This window comes from Rana temporaria, chromosome 4 (genome assembly GCF_905171775.1).
Source record: "Rana temporaria chromosome 4, aRanTem1.1, whole genome shotgun sequence".
Taxonomy (NCBI): domain Eukaryota; kingdom Metazoa; phylum Chordata; class Amphibia; order Anura; family Ranidae; genus Rana; species Rana temporaria.
The window spans coordinates 156,837,860-156,851,905 of NC_053492.1; the positions used below are offsets into that span (position 1 = coordinate 156,837,860).

General features: G+C 40.1%; 1 protein-coding gene across 2 annotated transcripts in view; it reads left to right on the forward strand.

Annotated features, from left to right (window-relative positions):
- Nucleotides 1-14,046, forward strand: part of RSRC1 (arginine and serine rich coiled-coil 1) — a 486,535-nt gene that overhangs the window by 157,846 nt on the left and 314,643 nt on the right. For both annotated transcript variants that reach the window (XM_040349251.1, XM_040349250.1), the window contains exon 5: nt 12,988-13,024. In XM_040349251.1, the coding sequence (XP_040205185.1) occupies nt 12,988-13,024 (37 nt within the window). The remainder of the gene's footprint in view (nt 1-12,987; nt 13,025-14,046) is intronic.

Consider the following 14,046-nt stretch of genomic DNA (forward strand, 5'->3'; position numbering starts at 1 on the left):
GAATTACAGGCCTACAATATAAAACGCCAAATTTCCATGCAAAATAATGGTACTGCTTTCGGCACCTAAAATCTGAAAGAATCATACTGCCAGGGAGGTTAATGTGACCCATAAACTGTACAACTCAATTGAAAAACAAACTGAATTTTTTTTTTTTGGGGGGGGGGGGGGGGGGGGTCAGTAAAAATAAAATAAGGTGGTTGCATAAGTGTGCACACCCTCCGGTTCTAGTAGGTATTTCCTGAAATTTTCTTAGTCGTATCCTACAGCAAAAGCCATGGTCCGCAGAGCGCTTCCAAAGCATCAGAGGGATCTTATTTTTAAAGGGGATCGGTCAGGAGAGGGGTACAAAAGAATTTTAAAGGCAATAAATATACCATGGAACACGGTGAAGACAGTACTCATCAAGTGAAGAAAATATGGCACAACAGTGACATTACCAAGAGCTGGACGTCCCTCCAAAATTGATGAAAAGGCAAGAAGAAAACTGGTCAGGGAGGCTGCCAAGAGGCCTACAGAAACATTAAAGGAGCTGCAGGAAAATATGGAAAGTACTGGCTGTGTGGTACATATGACAACACTCTCCCATAATTTTCATATGTCTGGGCTAGAGTGGCAAGACGGAAGCCTTTTCTTATGAAGAAAAACATCCAAGCCATCTAAATTTTGAAAAAACACATCTGATATCTCCCAAAAGCATGTGGGAAAATGTGTTCTGGTCTGATGAAACCAAGGTTGAACTTTTTGGCCATAATTCCATAAGATATGTTTGGTGCAAAAACAACACTGCACATCACTAAAAGAACACCATACCCACAGTGAAGCATGGTGGCAGCATCATGCTTTGGGGGTGTTTTTCTTCAGCTGGAACAGGGGCTTTAGTCAAGGTAGAGGGAATTATGAACTGTTCCAAATACCAGTCATATTGGCACAAAACCTTCAGGCTTCTGCTAGAAATCTGAACATGAAGAGGGGCTTAATTTTTCAGCATACAACCTAAATCAACAAAGAAATGGCTTCACAGAGCGGGGAGTGCTGGTGACGGGAGGTGAGTGTATATGAGCATATGTTGCGCCATAAATGGGCTGGATATTGAGACGCTACAAAAAACAGCCTGTTAATGCATGCTTGAGGCCTAAGATGCACTAATGAAAATATTTTAAAAGCCCAGATTTTGCAAACTAAATGTCATTTGAGGGTTTACATCAATGTTAAGTCATCAGTAAATTTTATGCAACGGTCCTTGATTTTTGTTCTTGCTGTTATATCTGCCTTATACTGCCAAACATGCATTAAAGTAATCAGTACATATTTTACATTAGATCTATTTACTTATATTTATTATACATTATGTCAGGGTCATTTAGTCGACATCTGTTTTATTGTATTTGCTGTATGGTTTTTAGATTGACAAAGAAGCTATTGCCAGCATGCCAATAGATGTAAATGTAAGTCCCTGTGCTCATAGCTTTTGACCACAATGTTCTGAGCTGGTAAGCTTCATGTTACTCTTCCACATTGCTGCCTGTGCTTCCTCAACAGGTCAACTTTGTTACTCTTCCACATTGCTGCCTGTGCTTCCTCAACTACAAATTGAATGAACAGCCCATGTCACTTTTTTCAATATTATTACATTAAACCAAGTGGATTTTGATTGATAACCTAATATTCAACTAATGCAAAGCATCAATCATAGCTTCTATATTAATTATTTAATATTGCAGTCTAATTCAAAAATCAATGTGCAGTATGAGTAGAAGGGAAACTCTCGGTTCCCCGAAGACCTAAGACGGAATGATTAAAAAAAGAGAGCGCGAGAGAGACCTGCTGTACTCCTATGTGTTTTCCTGATACAAATCTTTATTCATTTGCCAATAATCTCTTCCCATTTTCCACTTCAGGAGCATGTTATCAGTTCTGAGCCCTGTAATTGAATTAAGGCTGCTTTCAGCGGAGAGGCAAACTTGTACAAATATTGATAAAGCCATGACAGGGACAGCTTTGCACACAGACCACTAAATAAAATCCAGACACCATGACAGGGAGTTATCAACTACTGATAGACAGCCGTTCCTTTTCTGCAAGTGCGTTCCTTTCCTGCAGTAAATTAGCTTCATTAAGAAGGTTGCACTTAAAGGTCTCAATAGATGCTCAGGACTTCATCTCTGGACAGATAATAGATGTCTCCATTTCTTTATCTTGTTGTTTCTGCTTCAAACCGATTCTCACCAGCTTTTCACCAGTGATAACATTTTTATAATGATGACCTGCTAACAGACATTTTCGACTGAACATACATTTCTTTCTTGTTCATTGAGGGACACAGTATTGAGAGACATTTGGTTTATATTACCACATACAGTAGAATTTGGTTAAAAAAGAAAAGAAAAGAAAGTGACCTGGCTGGTATAGCCTCAGCCACTTTCATTATGCCTTAGTTTTATGCAAGTGTTCTGGAAGAATGGAAACCTTTTCTCTACTGAGAGAAGACATCCATGTGTAACTGTTTTACTAGCCATTTTGTTTTAATTTTTTTTACCAGGTTGATGTTCAGGCCTCTTCTTCAAAAAGCATGCAGTCCTCACTTTATAGTTGGTCCTTTTTGTTTATTCAGCATTTCATTTGTTGCCCACCCCTGAGTTGGACCGATTTTAGATTACATTTTACATGCCAAATGTCTCTGAATATTGAAGCAAAAACAACACAATGCACACCAAAGAATGCATGCATTTTCCTTGGTTTTCAAGGGGTCCATGGTACCTGGAAGGGAATGCTTATAGAATGTGGCTTTTACAGTAGATTTAGGACAAGGTACAGATACTATGTCAGGATATGAACACAAGGGTGAGAGATAACCGAGGCTCAAGAGCAAAGAAAGCAGTTCTCCCCAGGAGCTGAGTGATATTTGATGACGGGCCTGATCATTTCTATCTTGGGGTGAGCAGGTTTTTCATCTGGTGTTGGGAGCACATGCAACACAAGAGGAAGTATTTATCACTGAACAATGTTGGTGGAAGATGAGATTTAGATGGACACTTACTGTACATATGAGTGGAAATCATTATTTTCCCTTTCATGCCTAAGCCTATTTCTGACATTTGTTGCTTACAAGTTTAAAATCCATATTTTCTGCTTGAATATTTTTAGCAGAGACCCTAGAGAAAAAAATGGCGATCGTTGCAATATTTTATGTCACATGTTTTTTGTGCAATTTTTGGGGGAAAAAGACACTTGTGAATAAAAAAAAAAAAAAAACTTTAAACTTAGCCCAATTTCTTTATTGTACATCATGGAACACAGAGCAGTCATTACTACATGGTTTATACTCCTCCTACTGATGAATGGACACTGGTAAACCAATCAAACGACAAGTCCTCCCCTATATAACCCCTCCTACACAGGAAGTTCCTCCATTTGTTTGCCAGTGTCAGGTGGGTTGTCACTGACATGACATGCTCCTTAGAGCACACTTGGAGGTCTGGACGGTTCTACTAAGAATCATGGACTTCAATCGGATCCATTTGAAAAACCTATTAGCCAAAATGGATGGTACACGAGCCTCATTGGAAGGAACCATTAAGGGTTCGAGTTCATCCCTATCCATTTTTTCCAGAGGCCATTGTTTCTCACTCCTGGATTCATCATTTAGCGTATAGCGTAGACGGTCCCACATGCCAGGCCACTCTTGTGTCTTTGGGACTGGGATTCGCTCTTGGCTGTCTTTGCAGAGGCCATTTTTTTAACCAATTAGGAGACTGTTAGTCCCTTATCTCGGAAGATGGCTTCTTTGGTTGCTATCACGTCACTAAGTGGAGTGACAGAGCTGGCGGCTCATTCATGCAAAGAGCCGTTCTTGGTCGCACATCGTAAGGTGATGTTGCGTTCTAATCCATCTCTATTGCCTAGAGTGATTTATAGTTTTCACTTGAATCAGGACAGGGTCTTGCTTTTTTTTTTTCTCTAATCCACAGTCGGCAGGAGAAAGATTGCTACCTACTCTAACAGGTAGTTCAGACGCTCGGGGTCTACTTGAGTTGTCGGCATTGGTCAGGAATCCTGATTTGTACAGCCAGAAGAGCCCAGGGAGGGCAGGCGGCATCCAGGTCGAATGTTCAGCAGTGGATCTGCCAGTTTATCAATGATGCCTATGATTTTAATAGGCAAAATCCAATTTTTTCTGGGGAGAGATTCTCTACCAGGTGTGTGAGAGTATCTTGGGCCATCAGGTGTCGGTGGTCCAGGTGGGCAAGACCGCTATTTTTGTCTTTAAGTTTATACATCCACCTCTACATTGCGGAGACTGCCTTTGGTCTCCGCATATTACAAACAGTAATAGTGGCAGTTTCTGCAATGGTGTCTCCCTCCCCTCAGGGGCATTCTTGGGGACATCCCATGTAGTAATGACTGCTTTGTGTCCTGTGATGTATGATAAACAAATAAGGATTTTTTTTTGCAGCTTACCTTTAAAATCCTTTTCTTGGAGTACATCACAGGACACAGAGATTCCTCCCCTCTTATCTGGGAAGTTTGCTTGCTACAAAACTGAGGGAGTGCCTGTGATTAAGGGCCAGATTTACGTAGCCTGGGCGCAGCGTAACGTAACCGATTTAGGTTACACCGCCGCAAATTTTCTGTCTAAGTGCCCGATCCACAAAGCACTTACCTGGAAATTTGCGGCGGTGTATCCTAAATCCGTCCGGCGCAAGGCGGGCCAATTCAAATGGGGCGGGTACCATTTATATTGGACTTACTGCGCAAATTTCCCGACGTGCTTTGCGCGAAATTACGACGCGCCGACGTTTTGTGAATCGCGACGTGAAAAAAAGACTTGCCCCGGGAAAAAAAAAAAATTAAAAAAAATTCAAAAGCGACGCGGGAAAGACGGGTATACTTTTACATGGTGTACTAATTTTACACTTTGTAAAGGGTGCCCTATCTTTGCGACGGCAAACTAACACTTGCAGCGACGTAACGCCGGGAACAAGTTTCGTGGATCGCCGTAACTGCCAATTTGCATACCCGACGCTGGTTTACGACGCAAACTCCCCCCAGCGGCGGCCGCGGTACTGCATCCTAAGATCCGACAGTGTAAAACTATTACACCTGTCGGATCTTCTGCCTATCTATGCGTAACTGATTCTATGAATCAGTCGCATAGATAGAAACAGGGATACGACGGCGTATCAGCAGATACGCCGTCGTATCCCTTTTGTGAATCTGGCCCTTTGTGCTTATATAGGGGTGGACTTCTTGTTTGATTTACCAATGTCCATTCACCAGTAGGAGGCGTTTAACTCATGTAGTAATGACTGCTCTGTGTCCCGTGATTTACTACAAGAAAAGGATTTTTCAGGTAAGCTGTAGAAAAAATCTTAATTTTTGTATAATGTGAAAGAGAATGTTATGCCCAGTAAATAGATACCTTACATGACATGCTTTGAAATTGCACATGCTTTTTGAATGACGACAAACTGATACCTAAAAATCTCCATAGGCGACGCTTTAAAAAAAATTAACGGTTACCAGGTTAGAGTTACAGAGGAGGTCTGGTGCTAGAATTAATTTTCCTTTTGAAAAAGTGACGTAGTCTGTCACGATATGCATGAGGGAATTGGAAGCCATGGTCCAGGTCACGGCCGAGACCGGAAGTCTGTTTGTTTTTAACGCTGATGATTCACTGCTGCACTGTAAGTGTATTTTAGTAAAACATTTTTTTATCTACTTACTGCACTATGGAGCCCCCCATTTTTCTCCTTCATGTTATTTTGAGCTGAGCTGAGTTGAGGAGTCTGGTCGTGTTGGAGTATCCGATCTGTGGGGAATTGGATCTTACCAGAACCGTGATTAAGCCTGCTATTTATGTGAATATAGAGCTTGGGCTGCAATAAGAAGAGAGTACTAATCGGTTTTAAAGAGACAATGCAGAAAGGCTTATTTTTAGGCTGTTAAGGTCAGAGGCTGGGGGAAATTGTTCTAGCACCTGCACTGGAAGAAACAGCACTTGCGCTTTTTTTCACCATTACTCTGTGAAGATTGTTTGTCTGCACCTTTGCTTTTAGCCGCTTTTGTTATCAATAAAAAGCCAACCGCCAGCTCTAAAAAACAGTACCTGGGTGATGCCTGCCGCTGCAGGCATCACCCAGGTATAACTCCTTCTAGCCCAGCTGCATATGTGTGTACGGTTGACGCTAAGGGGTTGTTATTTTTAGAATTTTTTTCCAGCCACAATTCCAACCACAATTGGAGATATATATATATAACGGTATAAATTGTTTCAATTTGTCAGCCTCTTTTTCCAAGACCAAGTCCAGATGTCAAAGAGCAGATAGGAATAAGCCATGTAGACTGTTACTTTTTATTTATTTATACTTTTTCTTTTAAGGCCCCTTCTTTGGGTATGTGGATGTCAGCGGACAAAATTAGCTGAAAACAGACATATGGCGATATGTTCACCATCCGTCCAGCAGGTCACAGGTCTGAAAACAGACAGCCTGATCTCTCTGTAGAGGAGAGCGGGACTCTGACAGGTCCATCTCTGCACAGTGAGGGGATACGGACCTGTCAGCCGCCTGCTCAGTGGGGATCAGCGGAGCGATCCCTGTTGAGCAAGTGGAGTCTGTCAAAATGGATCCGCTTTGTGTGAAAGGGGCCTAGGCCTTATCAAGATAACATTTTTGTGCTACTGGGAATTGGACTCTCAATACATGATTGGGTGTTGGTGAGTGAATCCGTTGACTAAATATAAAGCTTGCTAAAAATGTGATCCATGTAGCTAGGTGTGAAAGACAGTGGATGCTACACACCTTGCAGGACACAAGGTAATTTGATCTGGCTTGATACATTTCTAAAGCAACAATGCTGCTGATGTGCAGACACCTTGTGGTGCCTGAATGCTATTGTGCAAATTGATCCCGATGTTCCTGTGCAGCTCCATCGATACTCGGCCAAGCATGTACATAAAGCCTGGACGTATGTTCAACGTGCTAGAGAAACATCAATAGTATTTGAAGGAAAGTTGATGAAAAGCGGTTATGTTTTACCAAACCACACATCAGTTGCTATAACTGCCATCCACGATTATGGGTTTAAATTGCATCAGCTGAATTTTGACAGCGGGACTCCTGCTGGGAATCGCTATAAATCAGAATTTCTAAGCTGGGGATGTGACGCTAACCTGACTACAAAAGATACAGCGTTTTGTAACTCCAAAGAGGCACACTCATAACCAAACTGACCATGCCAGCACAGACCTGCTTCCATGCTTGTTGTGGTCAGAAAAAAGAAGGGCAAAAGGGGAGCTGGTATGATCACCAGGTATTTCTAATAAAGAAATTAAAAAGGAAAAGGATAGGTTAGCTAAAAAAAAAATATGAAAAATATATATATATTCAACATTTTTGATGTAACATACACGTTAAGATCCTTTCAGCACTGGTGGAAAGTTGTTTTCACCTTGAAGAGGACAATTTTGAATAACAGCCCTGACAGATTTTTCCAGCTTAATTGTGAAGCTGATAATTTATGGGAAATCCAAAATACATGCTATAATTCTTACCATATCATACATATCTGAAGTTAGGTAATTTGTTGATCCAGCACTGAAATGTTTTTTTTATAAAGCTACATAAAAAGGTAATTTAAAATCATGGCGTGTTGTGAATGGATATTCTGTGGTTTTATGAAAATAAACTTTGTCAAAACATTAGACATAAACCATTTACATTATGCAGCAGTTCAGATTACTTTGACTGCACTATGCAGAAATGTGTAAACTGAAATGTGTCAGTTTACTGCTTCTCCCAGATTGTATTATATTAAAGTACATTCAACCAATTGAATAGTACTTGTACAACTATATCAAATTGCATTGACAAAAAACAACAACATAGGAATTGACCATGTTTTTGTAAGGTTTACAGATGGTTGTTGCCATTAGAACTGAGATCAAAACATGAAGAATTGCTATAGGGGTACAGGGAACATCTAATAATGTGTTTGTTTCTAAGCAGTACACTGAAAGATGTACCTATTTTGTCTTTAGTTTCTCATTAAACATAGCGGTGCATTACTTGTGCCCTGGTGGTTTGCACTGTGTGACCATCTAAAGCAACGCTACCTATAACTGCAAGTCTTTCAACATTTTGAGATTTGGTGGTGTCACTAATGTGGTTCTCACTGTTCTCCTTGCTGGACAGAAAGCTGTTTGTGAGGACGCACAGACAGGCATCTCCTTGCCTTTATTTTATTTATTCTGTGGATCTATACTTTGAGTCTGTTCTGATGTGATTATTTGGCCACCAGTCTTCAGATCATAGTTATCAGGGGGACGCCTTAACATGAGAAAGCAAAACCCTGCCTCTGCCAAGATTGCCACCTTCATACAATGTGGAACAAGGCATGTTAAGTCAGTAATAGGGGAAACTAGCAGCTGCAAGGAGGGTACAGCCAATGTTGTGTGCAGCAGTTTTCCCTTTCAAGCCTTTGGCAACTTTGTTGCACAATGATGAGCCCTCTATATTTTTTAAGATATGTATTTAGCAGCAAAAAAATATAGTAATAATCCACTTTGGATAAAACTGATGGATTATTTATTCATACATCTCATCGACACAGGGGACTTCATGACTGCATTCGGTTATGCCACCACTTTCAGTTGAATGGACACTAGACATAACCCTTCCCAGCTCAGCTAAGCCTCGGTTTTTAGCTAGTGTCCTTAGGTGGTGAATGTGCCTACAGATGTCTCTCTGAAGTTTTACTTTTTGTGAACTTTATTCCCCTAATGTTGGCCTATTCTATACACGCCTGCTGTGCAAGAGATGAGCTTTATCTGGAACAGTTGCCTGCAGCATGTTGGCCGAGAGGAACTGTACCAAGACCCTGCATACAAGAGCAGAGACCGTCTGCTATGTCACCTGTCGGTGCTGGATCCTGCAGACATTGATCTCCTGGGTACTATTTTATAGGTGACCCTGCTATCAGAATGCTTTACAGGTCCAATGCAGTAATCCTTCTGGTGGGAGTCAAATCCCTAAATGTCCATGCTAGGAGCACCTTCTGTGAGGGGTACAGTTTGTGTCTTTGGACCCTTGAGCTGAACTGATGAGTAACTTTGATAGTGCAGCAGCTGGTAGATCCCTTTTCAGTATTTTTTTCTGCTATAGACTGAAATTTTCAATGTGGGGGCAGTGCACCCCTGTAGAAGTGTTCAAAAGATGAGGATTGGCACGGCACAAGTACATCTGCACAGGAGAGGGGGCATTTTACTAGTCCAAGCACAGCTGCAGGTGTGTTCGCAGGTTTCTGAATCACTTGTCACCAGTACAGCTCCAGTGATTCTGTTCTTAAACGTAACCCTTGCACAACTGCAGAAGCCTACAGTGCAGTTGGTGCCAGTGCATAGCAAGTTTTGAGACACTTGTGATTTGGGGTGACTTGCCACTTAGGTGTGTGTTAATTTTTGCCAGCACTCATCCCAGCTGCTTGGTCACTAGGGTGTTATAGGTCTGTTAACCCCCAGCAAGCCATTGTCTTGTGCAGGCAGAGAGGTGGGTGGGGGGTTGGTTAATTGTTTGGGCTCCCAAATCCCTCCATAAGGTAAGGATGACAGATAAGAAACAAAATGGTTGCACAACGGAGCTGCAAAATTGCTTGATGATATTGTCAAAAAAGCTAGCTACTGCTATAGTTGCTAGCAATAATCATTGTCTTCTGCCCCTGCTGTCTGTATGGTTGGGAGAATTGTAAAAAAAAATATTTTTTACAACCCATGGTTCCAGGAAAGAAATTTGCACTGTGAATGGCTGGCCTAAGGCATTCTTCTGTATGGTAGGAGCAGGTCTGCAAGTTGCAAGGTTTTCCATGAGTCTTGAGTTTCCGGGTGGATGCATGTCTATTCGATCCCAGGGGTACCTGAGGTTGCTGAAGTTGTTCATCTATTTGGGCTTCTTTGAAGGTTCAGGGAAAATGGTAGCTGCCTTCAATGCAGTGCTTTATGTCGTGTTTCTCTTCAGAGTTCACTGTCTTATCAGTATGGGACAAATCTCAAGAGTCCTGCTTATGCATCTGACTCCCAAAGCTAGGTCAACTTTGGAATGGTGATTATCCACGCAGATGCTGGATTCTGGGAAACCCTTCCTTTAGATAAACTGGATGGTCTTGACTATGGATGCCAACCTGTTGTGCTACAGGGGTTGTTCTGGAGAACCTCTCAGTCTAGGAAATTTGCTAGTCAGAGAAGAAGTGGTCGATCAACATCATGGAACTTTGGGCGATTTGCCATGAATATCCATAGACCCTGTGTTATTGCCTGATACTTTCAGGTGACTGGACACTGACAAAGCTTTTGAGGACATACCCCATGGCTGCACTCCCTATAACCCTACCCCACTCTGAGAGTTCTTTGTTTCTTGCTAGTGTCTTAAGGTAATGGACCTCTCTTTTCTATTACAGAGGAATTCGTTTTGGCTTAACTAGCTTATTACTAGCTTATTAATTTTCTTTAGATTCTTCAATCAACTCTTCGCTGGTGCAACCCCAGTAAAACCTTGGAAGCCATTACTGGACTCAATGCTGTTGGGGTAGCCTGGAATGTTGGTTCTGGCACTGAATTCTGTGTATGTGCTCACCTTTTCACTGTGCAATGCATGTAGTTAGCCTCTGGGTGCTTTACAGGTCCAGGGATATGGTCCATACCTACACCCTGAAGACCTTTGGGGGTAGGCCCACCATGATGGTCAAAGTGTGGACCATATATAGGGATCAGTATCATGGGCAGGTAAGTTAGGGTCATTCTGTTTGTTTCACTTTACTATACCCACACTCCTGAATAGCATGTGTTCATACATTATAACCATTAGGAAACCAGGATTTTGTGGAAACCTATTTACTTTTACAGTGTAAACTTTTTAAACTTGGTGCTAAAATTCGATCATTCAGAGCTTAGTCGCAGGTGCATGATTAGGTGTTAAATAATACCACAGATTGCACATTTTACCATCGCTTCTGCCTGGAGCCATTTTTAAGCTACCAAGGAGCTTTGTCCCTTCCTTTTACTACTAGGACTTCACAACTGGACTGTCACAACCCTAATGTTATGTAATCATGATAATGTAATCGCATCTTCGAATTGGTAAGCTGCAATATAATCTTCACTTTTGCGTTCAATACCGCTTTAAGGGTTCCTCCTTTCGCTGGTGAAATTAGCCTTTTTTGGCCAGTGTCCACTTACTTGAAGGCATAACCCAAATAGTCAAATAATAATAATAGTCATGAATATGAAGTCCTCTGTGTCCTTTGGTATACTGCAACCAAAAGAGCTTACAGGTAACCTAAAAATCATAATTTATAACGTATTAGAATAAAGTAACTCACCAAATGCTGCACACAAGGGCCTGTTCATGCTTTTACAGTCAATGGTGCATTTTCCTGCACAAGAAAGCATATTCAGATGCAATGTTTTTCATCTAAGTTGCACTGCTCTATGCTTGTGACTGCATAGACAAGAAAAATGCATGCATTTTCCTTATAGTACAATGAAAACCTTCTTTTAAAGACCATGAAAAGTGCAGAAACACCTTTCAGCTGTGTTTAACTTTGGGTGCAGTAGTTTTTTTTTTTTGTTTGTTTTTTACTATTTTATGCAGTATTGTAAAGTCTACTGTATCACTTTAAATGTATTAAATGTAATTGAAATTAGGATTCTGTGCTGTAGGTAAGCAGGTAATATACAGAGGCCATCAGCCGAGAGAATACCAAAGACGTACTGGAAAGACTTAGTTGACAGTTGTCTGCGAGAGTCATAATGTGTGCATAAACGAATGCCTTGTACACACGATGAGATTATCAGACGAATGACCGTGAATTTTTTTTTTTTTTTGCATGCTAATCTCCAGATCGAAAATGAGGAGATTAGGAAAACTCTCGTACAACAATAAAAATTTAGAAGTGATGTCTTGTATTTTCGGAAAAAGACTGTACTGATTAAACAAAAATTGTATGATCTGGTATCGTACGAGAAAAAGTTTTGTTTGTCCCTTCTAATAATATCAGATGAAATGTCGTGAACAGCTCCCAAAAGATGTGTACTAACCATCAGATTATCGTACGATCGTTTTCTAAATTGGTATTTTCCATCTGATTTTCTGATCCTGAGTACGGGCCTTTAGGGACATACTTATAAAGCAGAGCATTTGACATTAACTAAATATTTACAGCAGTAGAATCAATCACATTAATTTAAAATGTGTGCTAGTCAAAGCTAGCCTGATTTGACAATGAGCATCTTATAAATATTGGCACCTGCAAACCTTTGCATTGGCCACTGTACAAACTTTATTGGTGTAGACTTGCCTTGGTACAGGTATGTTGGTTACATGAGTTATTTATTAAAATACTGTTACAGTAATTGTATTATGTGATTTTCTCATCCTGTTTTTGTAGTAGCGTCTGCATGATGATGTTGAGTATCAATGGTATGCTTAAAAGGAAATTATTGTCTATTGGATCCACTAAGCAGGAGGAGCATCCTACCTAAATCTCTAGATGAGGCCCTTTTTGAGCTGCCTATAGGGTCCAGAAGCACTCTCTCTATCTTATGATAAACAAACATGTTTGTGCTCCCTTAGGATATCTTTGTCACTGGGAAATTATTGTAGTTTAGTCAGGAAAATCCATAACAGACAGCTCCCTGATGTTTGGTGGTTAAGAATTGTCTGCAAGAGGTTTTATGCACTACTTCTGATCATACCATTGTTTCTTGGTCTGTCTGTATTTAGCCAGGTTGAACAATGATTTTATTATTTCTAATAGCAGCTATACTGGTATATCATCTTTCTAAATCTTCTTTCTTTATAGAAGTTATCTGCTAAATGAAAACAAAATAGCGCTGGTCAATATTTAAATATTATGGAGCTAGGATGCAAATTACATAAATTGCATTGGACAAGGATTTAGCAACGATTTAGAACTTTTGTTCTTCTGTTACAGGGACTTGGTTAACATCAAAGCTGGATTAGAACATCTGGTAAGTTCTACATTTCTCTTGAACATTTGCATTATCTTTGATATCTGCATTCCAAATGAACATTTTTCAATGAGCTTTGAATACCTTGATTTGAGAAAGTCAACTATTTCCCAAAGGGTCCGCTTACCAATATTATGTGAAGGTACTTACGCTTTCATTTAGTCTATCATCTCAAGGGAATATCATTTTTTTTTTAAATTACCTTTTTTATTTTGATGTGAAGATTAAATGAAAAATGCCGCACAATCATTGGAGTGATGATTGTTTTAATTATCAGCAGAAAAACAATATTTGGCTGAAGATTTGTTTTACGCTAAAATTGTGTGCATATGTAGTTTACCGTTTTAATATTTTATATGGTTGTAGATTCCATATGTTTATTTGTGTAGCATGCATTTGGTTAGTTATGCTTTTTTCTGTATTAAAAGATAATTGCTCTGGTAATATTGTGCAGATTTTGCAGTTGCCTGACTTGTATAAAACATATTTTAAAATTATAGGTAAAGAACTGGCACACTGGTTAGATTGACAATTATTTCTTAAAGTGAACCTGTGACTAAATAGAAGCATTAAAACTGCCTTTAAAAATATTAGTGCATTTTTACCCTTATGCACCATTATGCTAACAACATTCATTCACTGTGAGGCCCATCAGCAGATTGACTAGCTAGGGCTATGAATGGTTACATGAGTGAGTAGGGAAAAAATGGCTGGCTGAGAAGATATTTTTCAAGAGGTTGTATGGCATTGGACAGGCTGCGCTGTAAAGATCCTCAGAGTTTTGATGTTTAGGTAAGTATATAGTGAATATACAGCTAAATGAGTTTCCAAGATGTGTTTTTCCTAAACTATTTAAACTCATTGGATAGGGTTATCATGCAAAGGCCTGCATACAAAAGTGATCTTTATCCAGAAATCTTCTTGTGTTTTTTTTTTTTCACTGTATATGTACAGGTTTGCCCAATCTGACTGTAGTGGCTGGATTGAATTAAGTTGATTTTATGTCTTTGGGCACTTTAAGA